The 19,378-nt window shown below is 42.7% G+C and overlaps 1 protein-coding gene across 5 annotated transcripts; it reads left to right on the forward strand.

Moving 5' to 3' along the window:
* The first annotated feature begins 1,502 nt into the window (after window positions 1–1,502).
* LOC115204473 (cationic amino acid transporter 3) lies at window positions 1,503–15,623 on the forward strand. 5 transcript variants are annotated; one of them, XM_029770075.1, is made up of 12 exons: window positions 1,503–1,881; window positions 9,229–9,697; window positions 9,857–10,018; window positions 10,258–10,447; window positions 10,635–10,753; window positions 11,111–11,333; window positions 11,440–11,579; window positions 12,172–12,274; window positions 12,450–12,667; window positions 12,788–12,954; window positions 13,077–13,185; window positions 13,330–13,478. In XM_029770075.1, exons 2-12 carry the CDS (start codon window positions 9,331–9,333, stop codon window positions 13,476–13,478), a joined length of 1,947 nt encoding a protein of 648 aa, XP_029625935.1. In that variant the 5' UTR covers window positions 1,503–1,881; window positions 9,229–9,330. The 5 variants fall into 5 exon arrangements, with proteins under 5 accessions (XP_029625935.1, XP_029625936.1, XP_029625937.1 ...); XM_029770076.1 differs by lacking the exon at window positions 1,503–1,881 and adding an exon at window positions 2,659–2,862; XM_029770077.1 differs by lacking the exon at window positions 1,503–1,881 and adding an exon at window positions 3,508–3,582.
* The last annotated feature ends 3,755 nt before the right edge of the window (window positions 15,624–19,378 follow it).

Below are 19,378 nucleotides of genomic sequence, written 5' to 3' on the forward strand. Positions count from 1 at the left end.
GAAACGCAGTTTTGTTAGCTTGATAAAGCGGAAGTTAATTGAAAGAGCAACTCAATGCCTGCCTTGAGGGAGGCAGACTTCACTGAGCAAGGACAATAGGTTGGGTATTAACCAAAGTTAAACTGAAAATAGTCAAATAGAAAGACTAGCCAATTGAAGCATTGTCGGGATATAATTAATCAATGCATATTTTAATTATTGTTTTATTCTTTCTTATCATGGTCTGTTATGGAGAGTTTGCATGCCCAATGAAATATGAGGACTTGGGAGGCCATATGTCATACATATAGTGACACCACAGAACAATGAGACAGATATCTCACCGGATGTAAAAATGTGAAGCATCCGCTTGGCGTTTCCACTCACTACCAAATATGGAAGCCATGTGTCCGGCAGTGGTAGAAGCTGGAACGAGATGGATTTTGGCTGACATTCTGCACATTTTCTCATCGATGAAACATTTGATCTCAATACCGTTTTCTGTTCCCAAAACTAGAATCTGTTACGAACAGAGTGGACTAAGATATGTAGACTTTACCCTTTGCTAAAGTTTAAAAAATGTTATTGTTTCGAAGGAGTGAAAAGGCGAATTGAGTTATTGCAACAGCGCACTTCACAGAGTAGGCATTCCCTAACGTAAATATGCAAATATATACTAAAATTCGCCAATTGGATCTCATAAACTCATGCTTGGCTCTGCCCACCTCCTTGCTTGTTCTGCCCACATGACTAATTTGTTTCCATTTGGTTTAGTTCTAAAGATATTTGGTGACACCATTAGTATGACCTCATTTTTAACATGGTCATTGCACCTCTAACACTCCACACAAGGGCATTGGGGGTGGAGATGAATAACCTTTTTTATTCTATTATTCTGGGTGATAAAGCTACACCGGATATCGTGAAAAGTCCTTGGCACCAGGACAGTGGCTGGAGTGAAAGATCTTGAAAAGAGAATGACCCTCTCTTTCCATACTTGGGTAAGCCTCTTTTGGGGATGGCAGGCTGCTGCCTGAACTAGTATCTGGGCGAGGGAGACATGAATATGATGAGTTCTCCTCTCTCAATTAAATTCAATTTAAAGGGCTTTATTGGCATGGGAAACGTATGTTTACATTACCAAAGCAAGTGAAATAGATAATAAACAAAAGTGAAATAAACAATAAAAATTAACAATAAACAACATTACATTTACAAAAGTTCCAAAAGATTAAAGACATTTCAAATGTCATATTATGTATATATACAGTGTGGTAATGATGTGCAAATTGTTAAAGTACGAAAAGGAAAATAAATAAACATAAATATAGGTTGTATTTACAATGGTGTTTGTTCTTCACTGGTTGCCCTTTTCCTGTGGCAATAGGTCACACATTTTGCTGTTGTGATAGCACACTGTGGTATTTCACCCAAAAGATAGTTTATCAAAATGTGATTTGTTTTCGAATTATTTGTGGGTCTGTGTAATCTTTCTCACTCTCTCACACACACACACACACACACACACACACACACACACACACACACACAGGAAGCCACTTTGGAACATTGCGAAGCACCCTGGAATTCATGAATGGCTTGCTCCACCCCTCAAGAAGGGTCTATCTAGAATCCTTGGGACGTCCATACCCCCCTTTGAAGTTGAAATGTAAAATGGTTAGGTAACGGTGGGGTTTAGGGTGTGGAGGTCCAAAGTACCCCATAATGAAGGGCTTGTTTATACTACTATTTAAACGTCACTGGCTCCGCCCTCTGAAAATCAAAACGTCCACAAGGACATTTCACCAAGGAAATCGGGATGTTTCATCAGCCTATGGAAGTCAGCAGTATTTTGTCGTGCGGTGGCTAGGTCCTCCGAACACTTCAGAGTGAAGAGCAACGGTAAAGTAGCTAGCAAACATCACACATTTTACTGAAAAGTATGTCTGCTTTATACCTTTTGATATCGTGGTCCATGTGTTTGCATGAACTGCACGAGCCTCCGTAGTCTTTTACTCTGACGCAATTATTTCTCGTGTGCTGTCAGATGTACTCATGTTACTCGCTTTTGAAACAATACATTTATGGTTATTGTTTTGGTATTAGAATGATCGGTGGTATTTATTTGTTTGAAACAAATAGATGGTAACCTAACCTAACATCTTACAACGAACGTTAGCAGCATTGCTCGCTAGGCGGTTGTTTTAGACGATAGCTAACTAACATATTGCTAATATTGTAATGATCAATTTCATTAAATACGTGCAGTTTAAATGTACATTACTGCAACTGTCTGCCGTGCGAAAAAGTGTCAATTCATTATTGTTTAGTCAGTTCGCGCTAGCTAGCAAACAAACAGTCTTGAGTCAACTAGCAAACGTTATCTAACTAGTTAACAATGTAATGAATATATTTAACTAGCTAGCTAGGAAACTACACATCAACGAACTGTGTGGATGTGTGTAGCATAAATATGGATGCGTTCAGGACGCTCTGGCCTAGGAGTAGCGTTGGTCCGAGCGTCCACAGCGGCACCCAAGCTAAAGTTGGCTAGCTTGTTAGCTACTTCGAGACAAAAATGAGAGAACAACCTCACTCTGACCATTTTTCTCGCCCTAGCAGAGCTGGTTAGTCTGTCTTCATGTTATCCAGAGCGTTGGTGACTGTAACTATGCTGCTGGCAACAATTTCATTACGATTTTATTTGTCGACGTTTACTGGCACCGCCCATATTCAACTGGTGTTGAGCGTTAGTCATAAATGATTCTGCGCTCTGCACGTTCAGACGAGAGTGCTCTGAAATCGGAGTAGAGAGCCAGAGTGAATTTACGAACGCGCACTAAGGTAGCTAACTAGCAAACCGATCATAGACAACTTTCACAGGTTAGTGAAATAAACTCACCAAACTTAACATGTGTAAATATTTGTATGAACATAACAAGATTCAACAACTGAGACATAAACTGAACAAGTTCCACAGACATGTGACTAACAGAAATTGAATAATGTGTCCCTGAACAAAGGGGGGGGGGGGGTCAAAATCAAAAGTAAGTCAGTATCTTGTGTGGCCACCAGGTGCATTAAGTACTGCAGTGCATCTCCTCATGGACTGCACCAGATTTGCCAGTTCTTGCTGTGAGATGTGAGATGTTACCCCACTCTTCCACCAAGGCACCAGCAAGTTACAGGACATTTCTGGGGGGAATGGCCCTAGCCCTCACCCTCCGATCCAACATGTCCCAGACGTGCTCAATGGGATTGAGATCCGGGCTCTTCGCTGGCCCTGGCAGAACACTGACATTCCTGTCTTGCAGGAAATCACGCACAGAACGAGCAGTATGGCTGGTGGCATTGTCATGCTGGAGGGTCATGTCAGGATGAGCCTGCAGGAAGGGTACCACATGAGGGAGGACGATGTCTTCCCTGTAACGCACAGCGTTGAGATTGCCTGCAATGACAACAAGCTCAGTCCGATGATGCTGTGGCACACCACCCCAGACCATGACGGATCCTCCACCGCCAAATTGATCCCGCTCCAGAGTACAAGCCTCGGTGTAACGCTCATTCCTTCGATGATAACCGCGAATCTGACAATCACCCCTGGTAAGTCAAAACCGCGACTCGTCAGTGAAGAGCACTTTTTGCCAGTCCTGTCTGATCCAGCAACGGTGGGTTTGTGCCCATAGGCGATGTTGTTGCCGGTGATGTCTGGTGAGGACCTGCCTTACAACAGGCCTACAAGCCCTCAGTCCAGCTTCTCTCAGCCTATTGTGGACAGTCTGAGCACTGATGGAGGGATTGTGCGTTCCTGGTGTAACTCGGGCAGTTGTTGCCATCCTGTACCTGTCCCGCAGGTGTGATGTTCGGATGTACCGATCCTGTGCAGGTGTTGTTACACGTGGTCTGCCACAGCGAGGACGATCAGCTGTCCATCCTGTCTCCCTGTAGCGCTGTCTTAAGCGTCTCACAGTACGGACATTGCAATTTATTGCCTTGGCCACATCTGCAGTCCTCATGCCTCCTTGCAGCATGCCTAAGGCACGTTCACGCAGATGAGCAGGGACCCTGGGCATCTTTCTTTTTGGTGTTTTTCAAGTCAGTAGAAAGGCCTCTTTAGTGTCCTAAGTTTTCATAAATGTGACCTTAATTGCCTACAGTGTAAGCTGTTAGTGTCTTTAACGACCATTCCACAGGTACATGTTCATTGTTTATGGTTCATTGAACAAGCATGGGAAACAGTGTTTAAACCCATTACAATGAAGATCTGTGAAGTTATTTGGATTTTTACGAATTATCTTTGAAAGACAGGGTCCTGAAAAGGGGAAGTTTTCTTTTTTTCCTGAGTTTAGTAGCCAATAGACAGGTCCTTGGGCTTGGCATGACTGTTGTCCGTTAGCTGCAGCTAGCGCCTTGTGATGTGTTGCATCAGTTTGGGCTACTGGCAGGTAGCTTACGTTATCTTGATGGCTGCATTTTACAGTTGTAGCTAGCCACTACAGTAGCAAAAAAAAAAAAAAATGTAATTTTCAAATTGAGGACCATGTGTTGACAGTTGTGGTGTTTGACTTCAGTCTCATGTCAGTTGTGCATGGGCAGGATGGTGTCACTTCTATAAACAGGATGATATCACTCTCTTTTTCAATAGGCCTAGCTAGCTATTCTTGTTCTTCCCACCTGTTTTAGAATGGTTTAGCTGGCAATAGGTTTCCATTTTTATTTGCACTCACTGAGTTTGATGTTCAGGTTGGTCATTATGCAGAGGACAAATTATGTTATTTTTTTGCACCTTCTGACACTTTCGAGGGGTCGCTTTTTGCATTGGGAGGTGTTTATTTGTTCACCTTAGTATTCTAAGCTGATCGATGGAAATAGAAATGCTTTCATCATGGTAATTACAGAGACATTTTCCGAAATGTTTGGGGGCAAATGTTCCCCTAGCCTGGTGTATTTCCTAGACTGGTCAGTTGTCATGGGAAACGTTTTGGATCTTGAGGAAGGAGGGAGGGACCCTGTTGGCTTGGTTCCATTGGTTTGAGGGGTTACGCAGTTCACTCACAGCAGTATGTCCTTCTTTGCCTAGAGAACAGATTGTTCCATAACTTCAAACAGCTGGACAACTATTGACAATGACACATGAAATGTAGCCGCCCATCACGTAGCTCCAAGGGTGAGCTACCCACTGAGATTAGAATGCTGAAAGGACACTCTTGAATTCCCTACACTGACAGAGCGCCGCATTTATACAAACCCCTTAAAAAGTATCCACTCCCCATTTAACGCTACTCTACCCGCATCACATGGTGACCCAGTTTGTCACGTGATTCTTCTGGTCATGAAGTCTGCAGTCATTAGTCGAACATTAAATGCAGGGCCGCAATTTTCTGATCCAGTCATGTTGAACAGTGCACCCATTAATGGGTATGCTTGTTTCAGTTAAAATGTGTTTTTTTTAAGAGTAGAGCAAAATCTACGTTTTTTAGTTACTTGTATAACTCTCCTCAACAATGTAGTACAATATTGATGAAGCTGCACAATCTCTCTACAAATCCCCCTTTTGGAGACTGGTGAGGGCAAGTGACCGGCAGAACAACCCGTCGACCAACCCTCCTCTCTATCCCACACGCCGGGACTGAGAGAGACAATAAATCCCCCATACCATACTACTTCCACCTTATTATTATCTCTGTGGGTCTTCTCATCTACTTTGTGTGTAAGCCTAATTGACTAATATTAGAAAACAATATCTATGTATTTCAGTGTCTATGACTTCTGCCATGTGGGTATGAAAAGAAGAATAGTGGGCAGGAACACTGTCTATCACCACTAAGGGAATCCACTCTTACCATTTACTTGTACACTATAATAACTAAGCAAATCATTTGGTCTTCAGTGTGTTTGTTTCGTGTGTTAACTTTTAGCACTAGCAAGTTTAGGACACCATGATAACAAAAAACTAGGCTAATCATAATAACCTCGTATCATACTGGCAGAGAAGGGGCTAGACAAGAAGTAAACAGACGTTGTTGACAGTGAGAGTCAAAACAATAACATGCTTTGTGTAGAGTGAGCAACAGTCCCTAATGAGATTAACAGGTTCGTTAGTCTTGGGATAATCCTTTTAGACATGTTTACAAAAGCTCAGTGAGGCACCTAATATTCACTACCTACTGTACTACAGAGGGAAGGTGGGGGGCTAGTAAAAAGCACCACAGCAAAAGCCTAAATGCAATCCAAATGCTATTAGGCCAATTAGCCTAGGCCTAGTAATTTGGGTCTGCTGAAGTAGTCCTATCCATTGTATACTACAGCCTACCTATTACAGAAAAGGGCAGATGGACACTAAACCCTTTCAACCTGGAGGCTCCAACGAGCATGTCTGATTTGAGCTTTCAGACGTTACATTAGAAGAGTTGAGCATTAGCTTCTTCACAACCTGGTTTCACACATCCACTCACGCATACACACAGGCCAGCCACCCTGCGTCACCCAGACCAAAGAGGCTATCTCGAGAGCTTACTGTGTGTGCAGAACAAAACAGACTAAACCTCTCAGGCGCTGCGCATGAATCGCTGGCAGGGAGACTCCCAGAGGGCACATTCCCAGGGCCAGAGATGCGGCCTGCCTAACTCTAAAATGGCTACATTTACATTTTGAGTAATTTAGCAGATGCTCTTATCCAGGGAGGGATAAGTGCCTTGCTCAAATGCACATCAAGAGATTTCACCTAGTCTGCTCGGGGATTCTAACCAGTAACTTTTCGGTTACTGGCCCAAGGCGGTTAATCGCTAGTTTAACTCTTCACGGTGAGCAGAGCACACTCGGTATCTGTTTCAGCATGTCAGTCTTGCATAACTATTCAGTTGTTAAATCAACCCCTGGAGAGCACAGTCATGCTTTCCGTGTTTTAGAACAGTGGTTTAAGTTACAAGGTGGACATGCCAAGCCCATGCAGACTTAAATGAGGGAAGCCATTGTGCTTGTCCAAGTAAAGGAGACAGTATTGTTGGCTGCAATTATTTTGTACTTGGCCCCATATCAGCACCATCCTGGTCCAATCACGGCTGCTAGCCCGATCATGTTTCCCCCTGTAGACAGTTTGTATCAGTGACTGTGTCAGACGCAATGCCCTTTACATGAAAGTTGTTATTTTTGAACAATTGTTTTAATTTCCCAGTACCTTCAGAGTCCAGGGGCTATGTTTATTTTATACTGCCATTCCTTTTTTGTTCTGTGTTTGCAAATAGTTTTCTCAACACTCTTCCGGTGATTGTGCACTGTGTTCTATGGATAACAACATGTAGAATGGGCCTGTACACTTATTATTATTATTATAGGCCTAAGTGTCACAGGCTAAGCTACAAGTCTCCAGCCTTTGTAGAGTGTTTGTGGTGTGCTGCTGCAGAGCCAGTGTCTCAGATGTGTAGAATAAGCAGTAGCCATAATGACCTTAAGTACTGTGCAACATGCGTAATGTATACAGGGGTGTGGTAGTGGGCGTGGCCAATGGCACAGTCACCAAACGGAAATGTTAGATTTCTTCAGCTGTTTTAAAGCAAATTTCTTGCAATTCTACACATTTTGACATTGGCGGAGAGATACTTTTAAAGCTAGTTTCCTGCTATTCTACACCATTTCGTAATGGGGCTGAACAAAAAAAATGCAGTTTTAAAGCTATACTGAACAAAAATATAAACGCAACATGCAACAATTACAAAGATTTTACTGAGTTACATTTCATATAAGGAAATTAGTCAATTGAACTTCATTAATTAGGCCCTAATCTATGGATTTCATATGACTGAGCAGGGGAGCAGCCATGGGTGGGCCTGGGAGGTCATAGGCCCACCCACTGGGAAGCCAGGCCCACCCACAAAAGGGCTTTAGTACAGACATAAATAGTTTTTGTTCAGTATGATTTCCTGCTGTTCTACACATTTTGCCATGGGGCTCAAACATGAACAAAATCAGTGTCAGTGTTGTGACAGTGTTGAACTTGGTAATATGATTTATTTTTTTATCTATGTAGGCTAAATGCCAAAGTGGTTGTCTTACCACGTGGTATCACTTCATTAGGATAAACATTTTTACTATCTGTATTTTGGAAACTTGATATGGACTTGAATATGTGATAGAATATAGCCTATTAGGTACTAGAGTATAATAAAGCAATAAGACACGAGGGGAAATTAGCCTTCCCTGTAGCTCAGTTGGTAGAGCATGGTGTTTGCAACGCCAGGGTTGTGGGTTCGATTCCCACGGGGAGCCAGGCCAGAAAAAAAATGTATGAAATGTAAGTCGCTCTGGATAAGAGCGTCTGCTAAATGACTAAAATGTCAATGTAAATGTGGTATATGGCTAATATACCACGGCCAAGGACTGTTCTTATGTGCAACGCGGAGTGCCTGGATACAGTCCTTAGCCGTGGTATATTGGCCATTAACCACAAACCCCTGAAGTACCTTATTGCTATTATAAACTGGTTACCAATGTAATTACAGCAGTAAAAATACATGTTTTCTCATACCAGTGGTAGGTGGTCTGATATACCAACGGCTGTCAGCCAATCAGCCTTCAGGGTTGTAACCACCCAGTTTATAATAGACTACACAACAATTGTTTCTGATGACTGAAAGTTGGTCAGCATGTCTTTAACTCAGTAGTCCTCCAGGAAGGTTATAAGTGGATTGCAACGCACAGAGATATTGGTGTTCGCTTCCATGTCTTCTTATCAAAGCTCTGTCAGTTCGTTTTTTATTTTCATAAATCCCTAAGGTGAATAAATGTAATTCTGGGAAGTTCCATAGTACCAGCATGCTGTTTCTTAGAAGAATGTGTGGTTTGGTTGTCTGTAGTCTGGAAACATGCAGGAGGGGAATTTAAAACATGGACCAAATCCCAAAATGAAAGAATTACTGGAATTACCAGATTAGGAGGAACCACTAGTGTGGCATCAAACAGAATTGTAATGTCCCGACTTGACCAAATATTAGCCATTTTAGCAGTAGGCTATTCCTTTGCCAGGGCAATTTTTCTTGAATGTTCATGTTGTTCGCTCTCTCTCATTCACACGAGAACTAATCAGTTAATCAGTTTGTTATCCCAGAGACAGTTGGTTTGCAAACAAGGATTGCACACAAAACAAAGTAGAAAAATAAAACCATGTCATTAGCAAGAACTAATAGCATACATTTTGCCTAAAGACTTTCTTATATACTCATGAATCTGCTTCTCCACTGTGTTTGACCTTAGGATCTCTCCTGCTGCATCTCAGCTTGTGACGCATTTTCACTGCTCTGATCAGCAACTGCCTCAGCTTCACTGCCTCGGCCCCAGCTCCCTCCACAGACAACCATGGTAGAAAAGATGGCCTCCTTCGGCCGGATCCTGCTGCGACGCAGGGCGCTGGATTTCTCCGATGAAGGAACCCGCTTTGCCCGCTGCCTCTCCACACTGGACCTGGTGGCCTTGGGGGTGGGCTCCACCCTGGGGGCAGGGGTGTACGTCCTGGCTGGTGAAGTGGCCAGGGAGAAGGCTGGACCTGCCATCGTTCTCTGCTTCCTCATCGCTGCACTCTCCTCTATGCTGGCCGGACTCTGTTACGCCGAGTTTGGCGCCCGCGTACCCAAGACAGGTTCGGCGTACCTGTACAGTTATGTGACGGTTGGTGAGATCTGGGCCTTCATCACGGGATGGAACCTCATCCTCTCCTATGTCATCGGTGAGTTGGTAGATTGGAAATCGGTGAAGCATTCAACGGCTTCGCATTGCGCTACTATGTTCATGGATGGAGGCTTGTTTCTAGGATGGCTTATCCTCTTTAGTTTGGTTGATGTTTTGCGTCATGTTAACTTATTCTCCTTGGTCCTCTGTCCTTAAGGTACAGCCAGTGTGGCCCGAGCCTGGAGCTCTACATTTGATAATCTGGTGGAGGAGAAGATCTCTTTCTTCTTCAGGTCTTCCATGGCCATGAAGGTCCCGGGGGGCGTGCTGGCTGAATACCCTGACCTGTTTGCACTCATCATCGTGCTCTTATTAACTGGTGAGGACTCCTCCAGCATTGTCAACCAACATGGATAATGTTGGGGCCCGAGGAGGCAGCACATAACTAATAACCCCGTCATAAAAGCTGGATGTACACTATTGCAATATGACTTGATTTCTCACCTAGCTACCTTGAAGATGAAAGCACTAACTGTACATCGCTCTGGATAAATGACTCAAATGACAATGTACAAATGTAGATTTGTGTTAATCATGCCATCATGTTGCTTCTTTCAGGGCTGCTGGCATTTGGGGTAAGTGAGTCTGCCTTGATCAATAAGATTTTCACTGGGGTCAACCTGGTGGTGCTGGGCTTCATCATCATCTCAGGCTTTGTGAAGGGAGACCCAGACCACTGGAACCTCACCCTGGAGGACTTTGTTAATACCTACCCCAACTACAACAACACCACCAGCATATCCCAGGAGTGAGTCCTTCATTTAATATGGCTACCAGCTGAGATTTAGCTGTAGATTCCATTATAGACCAATCGTACGGAGTAAATCATGTTTGTATGTGACTAGCTGTGTTTGATCTCTGCATTTGGTTTCAGAAATATAACAGTAAAACCATATAATTGGATTTTGTCCCCCTGTGTCCTCTCTGTCACTCAGGGTTGTGGATAAGATGTTTGGCTCAGGTGGTTTTGCTCCTTTTGGCCTCAGTGGCATTCTGTCCGGTGCTGCTACCTGTTTCTACGCATTCGTCGGTTTCGACTGCATCGCCACTACCAGTGAGTTACTTACCTTGCTCCAGAGCTAAACAAACTCTTGACAGTTTAATACTTTTTTGAGAAGTATCCATTATTTACTATTTTACACCTAGGATTACTATACATAACTTTAACCCATTGTATAAGAGATTGTCCAAAATTAAAATAGTAAAGGCATTTATACATAAGTTCTAGTCGTACTTTATCAAGTTATTTGAGCTATTTACTTTGCACTAGCGATAAACATTAGGTAGGTCCTCGTTTCTTCTCAAGAGTCACTTACATTCCGTTATTCAAAATGTCACTTTTAAAATGGTTGCCAATTTGAAATAGTTTAAGTTCTCTTTGGTGGTCCTCTCTCATTGTATTTTCCCCCAGGCGAAGAGGCTAAGAACCCCATGCGTTCCATCCCCGTAGGCATCGTGGCCTCTCTGCTCATCTGTTTCTTCGCCTACTTCGGGGTGTCTGCAGCCCTCACCCTCATGATGCCCTACTACATGCTGAACACCCAGAGCCCCCTGCCAGAGGCCTTTAACTACGTGGGCTGGGATCCTGCTCGCTACATCGTGGCTGTGGGTTCCCTCTGTGCTCTCTCCACCAGGTCAGTTAGGCTGATGTTCTATAGCTCCCTTAACCTATCCACTACGCTCATCGGTACTTAAGTCACTCTGTCTTTGCTATGTAGTCAATGTTTGTTGTTTTCCCAGCCTGCTTGGGTCCATGTTCCCCATGCCGAGGGTGATCTACGCCATGGCAGAGGATGGGCTCCTGTTCCGTGGCCTGTCCCGCATGAACACGCGCACCAAGACCCCCCTGATAGCCACTATCGTCTCTGGCTGTGTGGCATGTGAGTTCAGCCCTCCACCCTCTCTCTGTTCATTCATCTGGTTCTGCTCTACCACCTCTGGGTTCCACTGTAGTCATTTCCTGCTGTTCTCTGTGTTTATGTATGAAACTAGGAATGTACAGCAGCATGAGGGAAGACCGTAGAAAAATATTCTCTGAACAACGGAATGCTGTTTTTTGTTCCATTGTTTTTGAATAACTAGTGTAAATAACCAACTTCATGGAGTAGATTGTCTTTATGTAGTGAGTATGATGGTAATGAACCAACTTCATGGAGTAGATTGTCTTTATGTAGTGAGTATGATGGTAATGAACCAACTTCATGGAGTAGATTGTCTTTATGTAGTGAGTATGATGGTAATGAACCAACTTCATGGAGTAGATTGTCTTTATGTAGTGAGTATGATGGTAATGAACCAACTTCATGGAGTAGATTGTCTTTATGTAGTGAGTATGATGGTAATGAACCAACTTCATGGAGTAGATTGTCTTTATGTAGTGAGTATGATGGTAATGAACCAACTTCATGGAGTAGATTGTCTTTATGTAGTGAGTATGATGGTAATGCTGATTTTTGTCACCTCTTCCTGTAGCTCTGATGGCCTTCCTCTTTGATCTGGCTGCCCTGGTTGATCTCATGTCCATAGGGACACTGCTGGCCTACTCACTAGTGGCCATCTGTGTGCTTATCCTCAGGTAGGTGATGACTTATACCACATTATTTTAAACATACATTAATACCTAACCTAGCATTTGTGATATTGAAATGGTGATTATCCTCCTATACTGGATTTGCTTCTGGTATTTTACATGGCATGCTCAGTGTGAATACCTCCCATGTTCCAGGAGACTGACCTGTCTGTCTGTCCAGGTACCAGCCCGGCACCCTGAGCTCATCCAGTCAGACAGAAAAGCTGGTGGAGCTGGTTGGAGGGGAGAAGGTGGCCCGGGGGGACAGTGGAGATGAGTACGATCTGAAGGACTGCCCCCTCAGGGACAAATTCACTCCCTGCCTCCTCCTCTTTCCCAGTGGTGCCTTACCCACCAAGACCTCCGGGAACATCGTCTATGCCACCACGGCCATCATCTGTGAGTGACACCTCTCTCACCCACACTTACCGTCTTATGCGGTTGACCATTGGTTGTTTTCAAAGCAGCTCTTTTTTTGAGAAAGCAAATTTGAACTCGCTCTCTCTTCATCCTTTCTAGCGGTGCTCATCACTGTGCTGTGTCTGGTGCTGGCAGGGAAGCTGGATGAGTTGATGGAGGTTCAGCCTGTGTGGGTCACAGTGTGTGTAGTCCTGGCCTTGCTCTGTGCCCTTTGTGTCATTATCATCTGGAGACAACCAGAGAGCAAGGAAGCCCTCACCTTCAAGGTCAGTTCCTGACTATTTATTTAATTTAAACAGGTCCAGTGTTTATTCATCTCTTACAACCAGTTTATAATCCAGCTTGATATGCAGTAAAAGTATGACTAACCTGTCCCTCTTCCCTCTAGGTGCCCCTGCTGCCTTGGCTGCCTCTGTTCAGTGTCTTTGTCAACATCTACCTCATGATGCAGCTGGACCTGGCTACGTGGTGCCGTTTCGCTGTGTGGATGGCCATTGGTGAGTTAACGTGACATTATACACAATAGGAAATGTATCTAAAGTCACAATAGAATCACATGCTAAGTCTGTTTTTATGAGCAGCAGAATGTTAACTTAATTTGTGTGGACTCCTCTAACCATTCCTCTTACTCCTTCCCTCAGGATTCGCAATCTACTTCTTTTATGGGATCTGGCACAGCAGTGCGGCAACCAGCAGCACCCCTGGGAAATATGAGCCTGCCCTCCAGACCAAGAAGAAGCCCATCTACCTGGGGGGAGACGAGAGTGAGGTGGAGGGGATGAGCCCCTGAACGGCTAGGGGCTGAAGGAAACCCCACACATTATACCTCTGCAGTGAAGGCAGACAATTCAACTGACTGACACTACAATTCATCTGTTTTTTTTTCTTTCGTTTTTGGTATATCTCTGTTTTAAGCTTTATTGGACAGTTGAGGAATGATATTTTTAACAGTTGAAACATTGCTATTAACATTACTAGTGATTTTATTTATTAGAAGTTAGTCTCTTCCAAGTTTGATTGTGTCTGTGCCTCTAATTGTTAGCCCCTGGTGTCCAGCAGCAATATGAACTACAACTGGCCAGGAGTGTTGGTAAGGGCCATGTGTGAACAGAGTACCAGTGTGTCTATGAGGTTTACAATCTTGGTCAGAGCCTCGGTGTACTTGGGTCAACAGCACAGGGTTAGTGGATCAAGGCCTGATGCAGGTGTTTTGGAGATCGCTGGCGTAGACAAACTGTCCTCCATCACCTGTCACAGAGCAACATATTTAACAGTAGGGCCTTGTACACCTTGTGGCAGAAACGAGTATTTATGGTTGGTGTCAGCTTGTTCTGTAAGATGAAATATCACCACAGAGACTTGGGAACTAAATATCCTGAAGGCATTTATGAACAATCTGTTGCCAGTGATGTCTTTGTCATTTAAAAGGTTTTAAACATATGGTAAAATAGTCAAAGTAATGATGTAAGTTATTGTGTAACTGTGTAACTGAAGCAGTATATGCATATTAGGTTCATCCAAAGAATACATGGAGATATTGTACATTAAAGTTGATGAAACGACATTCTGGCACCACTACACTTAGCTGGCTGCTGTGTCAGTTTCATTTGATATATTTTGGGCCGTACTGTACTCTTGTACCCCCACCCTTCATGTATCTCTGTTTATCTCTGGAGTTTGGCTTTACAAATCAGAACTACCCTTTTTTTATATGGACATACTTGCGTTTGAGATCTCTGCCTGCCTCGAATGCTTGAGCTGTCTCTACAGATGTTTAACTGTTTAATAAACACCAGTACCCTGGGGGTCTATTCAGTGGCTCTGTGTTGAATCTTAAAGGCATTGACTTTAGTCCTGGTCATGCAGTACCACTGATGTAACTTTAGTTGTAGATTCTTGTGAAAACATGTTAGCAAATGTTTTTTTTAAGTTTCCGTTGAAACTTGTTATTGGAAGCTTAGCTGTCGAGTTTGCATCATTTTATCTAAACATTCTATTCTGTAGAATTGTTTTATATATGTAATTTAGTTTTCTTTTATGCCTTTCAAATTACGTTAATCAAGTAATGTCCTTTTATAGATGTTATTGTGTTCTTACATGTACAGTTTTTAAAGTACCCTTGATGACCCCCTTTAATGATTTACTTTATATAGCAAAACTTTTGCACCACCAAATGATTGCGACTTCAACTCGTGATTCCATTTGCTATTAATCACTAGTTGTGGTGCAGCTTGAGCAAAATGCAGTGTGCATTGGAGACACGAGGGCAAGGACATCATTTGCTCTCTAAATCTGAAGTATATTTGTGCTCAGCTGTAAAGATACTGGAGTTGATGAGGCTAATTGAGTTCTATGGTTTCTTAAAGGAGAATACCATCCAAAAACTGATGCATCATACCAACTGTATTTCTGTATTTAGAAAATTATATCTTGAAAACTTGATTGTTGACTTGCAAAATATGTTGGGCCAATATCAACAATGGACTAATGAAACAAATACCAAAATAGGTTTTGTGTGGAGTTTTCCTTTTAAGTGAGTTGTTGTGGTACAGTAATAACTAATGTACAGTATGTGTATAGCTGTATCATATTTGTATAATTCTGTATATTATACAAATGGACACTAATTCAAAGGAGATGTTTTATACTTGTGCTTCTTAACATACATTTTAACAACCTATTGTTTCTTGAGAACTTGTAAGAATCTCAAAAAGAAACCAGTGCCTGAAAATACCACCCACCTCAGATACCAGGGGCTGGTAAACCAAGACTCATACCAGGCCATAGTACTGATTGATCAGTACTACTCTAAATGCTGTCACATAAATATCAATTATATTTTTGGTCTGGTTTTATATACTATGAATATATGCCTGTCGTAGAAATGAGCTGTATTTTCAATGTCTTTTCTAAATAAATGTTTATGATAATGACATTCTATGCCTTTGTTGATTCTCAACAGTAGATGGAATTATTTTTGTATAATTTTTTTATGACATTTTTTATAAAAATGAATAAGCTTATCAAACCAAGGGAGGCAAAATCCATATCCATTTCCTCCACATCTACAGATTCACAACACTTAAATGGAAGCCCTCACCTTCAAGGTCAGTTCCTGACTATTTATTTAATTTAAACAGGTCCAGTGTTTATTCATCTCTTACAACCAGTTTATAATCCAGCTTGATATGCAGTAAAAGTATGACTAACCTGTCCCTCTTCCCTCTAGGTGCCCCTGCTGCCTTGGCTGCCTCTGTTCAATGTCTTTGTCAACATCTACCTCATGATGCAGCTGGACCTGGCTACGTGGTGCCGTTTTGCTATGTGGATGGCCATTGGGGAGTTAACATTACATTATACACAATCAATAGGAATTGTTTCTAAGTTCATAATAGAATCCCTTATGGCCACCCTATATTTGAACTTTAATGTTCTTGAACTTTTAAATAAGAATTTGTTCTTAACTGACTTGCCTAGTTAAATAAAGGTTAAATAAAATAAAACAGTTAATTGTGTGCCTTGTAACCATTCACAAGGTCAATTATTTAGTGTGTGCTGCCCTCTTGTGTTTGTATATGGCATTGTACTAATGGAGACTTCAAACAGTTGTTTCACAGATAGAACAATGAGACTGATATTTCACCAGATGTATAAATGTGAAGCATCCGGTTGGCGTTTCCACTCTACCAAATATGGTGATGAGAGGAAGCCCAGTGGCCGGCAGTGGGGGAAGATGGAGTGAGATGTATTTTGGCCAACCTTCTGCTAATATTCTCATCGATTAAACATTTGATCTCAATACAGTTTTCTGTTTGAGTTATTGCACATGTGCACTTCAAAGAGTAGGTGTTTCCTAACGGAAATATGCAAATACATGCCCGAACGTGGCTTGGCTCTGCCCACCTCCTTGCTTGTTCCGCCCACTATGATTAATTTGCTTCCATTGGAAATGACAGGTTGTGGTCTAACTTTAGTTAATTAAAAAAAATCTTTGGTTATTTTCTCATCAAGTGTTCACAATTTAATAGGGAGTATATAGTATCTTTGCAGTACAAATAGATACATCACTGACTTTACATGAATGTAGTTTCCAGTGCTTTGACCTGCATGTACACTACATGACCAAAAGTATGTGGACACCAGTTTGTCGACCATCTCATTTCAAAATCATGGGCATTAATATGGAGTTGGTCCCCCCTTTGCTGCTATAACAGCCTCCACTTTTCTGGGAAGGCTTTCCACTAGATGTTGGAACATTGCTGCGGGGACTTGCTTTCATTCAGCCACAAGAGCATTAGTGAGGTCGGGCACTGATGTTGGGCGATTAGGCCTGGCTAGCAGTCGGCATTCCAATTCATCCCGAAGGTGTTCGATGGGGTTGAGGTCAGGGCTCTGTGCAGGCCAGTCAAGTTCTTCCACATCAATCTCGACTAACCATTTCTGTATAGACCTCGCTTTGTGCACGGGGGCATTGTCATGCTAAAACAGGAAAGGGCCTTCCCCAAACTGTTGCCACAAAGTTGGAAGCACAGAATCGTCTAGAATGTTATTGTATGCTGTAGCATTAAGATTTCCCTTCACTGGAACTAAGGGGTCCAAACCATGAAAAACAGCCCCAGACCATTATTCCTCCTCCCCCAAACTTTACAGTTGGCACTATGCATTGGGGCAGGTAGCGTTCTCCTGGCATCCGCCAAACCCAGATTTGTCTGTCGGACTGCCAGATGGTAAAGCGTGATTCATCAATCCAGAGAACACATTTCCACTGCTACAGAGTCCAATGTCAGTGAGCTTTACACCACTCCAGCCGACACTTGGCATTGCGCATGGTGATCTTAGGCTTGTCTGCGGCTCCTCAGCCATGGAAAACCATTTGATGATGCTCCCGACGAACAGTTCTTGTGCTGACGTTGCTTCCAGAGGCAGTTTGGAACTCGGTAGTGAGTGTTGCAACCGAGGACAGACAATTTTTATGTGCAACGCACTTCAGCACTCGGCAGTCCCATTCTGTGAGCTTGTGTGGCCTACCACTTCGGGGCTAAGCCATTGTTGCTCCTAGACGTTTCCACTTCACAACAACAGCACTTACAGTTGACCGGGGCAGCTCTAGCAGGGCAGAAATGTGACAAACTGACTTGTTGGAAAGGTGGCATCCTATGACGGTGCCACGTTGAAAGTCACTGAGCTTTTCAGTAAGGCCATTTTACTGACAATGTTTGTCTATGGAGATTGCATGGCTGTGCTGGATTTTCTACACCTGTCAGCAACGGGTGTGGCTGAAATAGCCGAATCCACTAATTTGAAGGGGTGTCTACATACTTCTTTTTATATAGAGTGTACATCCAGTTTAACCTCTGGAATATCAATTTCTTTCAACTGCTTGTTGAATAAACAGTGTTTTTCCAGGCTGGGGAATATTTTTTCATTAATTGGGGTATGCGTATGCATGCAAAGGCAGCTAACACTGAGCACATGTATTTTGGATGGGCATCATAGAGCACTGGAATATTGACCATGCCTTTGCTGAGATCAAATGTTTATTCCTTACAAGCATATGAGACATGGAACCTGCCCTTGTGCTATGCACTCCAAACCTATACACCGTTAAAGAAACATGGTCTGCTTTACATTTGTTTCAAAAAAAGAAATTACATTTACAAGTCACAATTTAATCTTAGCTCTGACTAGATTTATCAAGACATGATTCATAACCATTTCAAACCTCTGCATGACATTGTGCAGGTAAGCACCATCACACAGAGCCTCAGGGGTATAGCAGAGAACATGAAATATGAAAAGATTGTTCTCTCTACATTCCTATATCACAGTCGTTCAATGGTTTAGAATGAAAAACAAAGTTGGTTTAGCGCCACTGCTGTGAATTCAGCAGCTGATCTGGTACCTGGCCTAGCAGAGAATACAGTCAGGAGAGTCCATTCAACGACATAGGTGGGGAGTACAGGAGGCTGCTGAGGGGAGGACAGCTCATAATAATGGCTGAAATGAAATGAATGGAATGGTATAAACCATATGGAAAACATGTTTCACTTGTTCCATACCATTCCATTTATTCCGTTCCAGCCATGACTATGAGCCCGTCCTTCCCAATTAAGATGCCACCAGCCACCTGTGGTGGGGAGGGTATTCACATGTGTCTGGCACATGGAGGCTCAATACGCATGTATAATATGTAGGTAACGGATGTCTTTCTAAAGGCTGTGGACTTCCCCAGGGATCTCTCTCCTTTCATAATCAGAGGGGGTGACTTCAGTGAAAGAGGGGGAAACCAAACTATCTTATTATCCTGAACAGAGCAACACTCCAGTTGCTGTAAGATACAGTGCATTCGGAAAGTATTCAGACCCCTTGACTTTTTCTACATGTTGTTACGTTAGTCTTATTTTAAAAAGGATTCAATAGGTTTTTTCCCTCATCAATCTACACACAATACCCCATAATGACAAAGCAGAAACAGGTTTTTTGAAAATTTTGCAAATTCTTTCCTTAATGTGTTTGAGCCAATCAGTGGTTACAAGGTAGGGGTGGAATACAGAAGATAGCCCTATTTGGTAAAAGACCAAGTCCATATTATGGCAAGAACAGCTCAAATAAGCAAAGAGAAACGACAGTCCATCATTACTTTAAGACATGAAGGTCAGTCAATGCGGAACATTTCAAGAACATTGAAAG

This window comes from Salmo trutta, chromosome 12 (assembly GCF_901001165.1).
Source record: "Salmo trutta chromosome 12, fSalTru1.1, whole genome shotgun sequence".
Lineage (NCBI taxonomy): Eukaryota > Metazoa > Chordata > Actinopteri > Salmoniformes > Salmonidae > Salmo > Salmo trutta.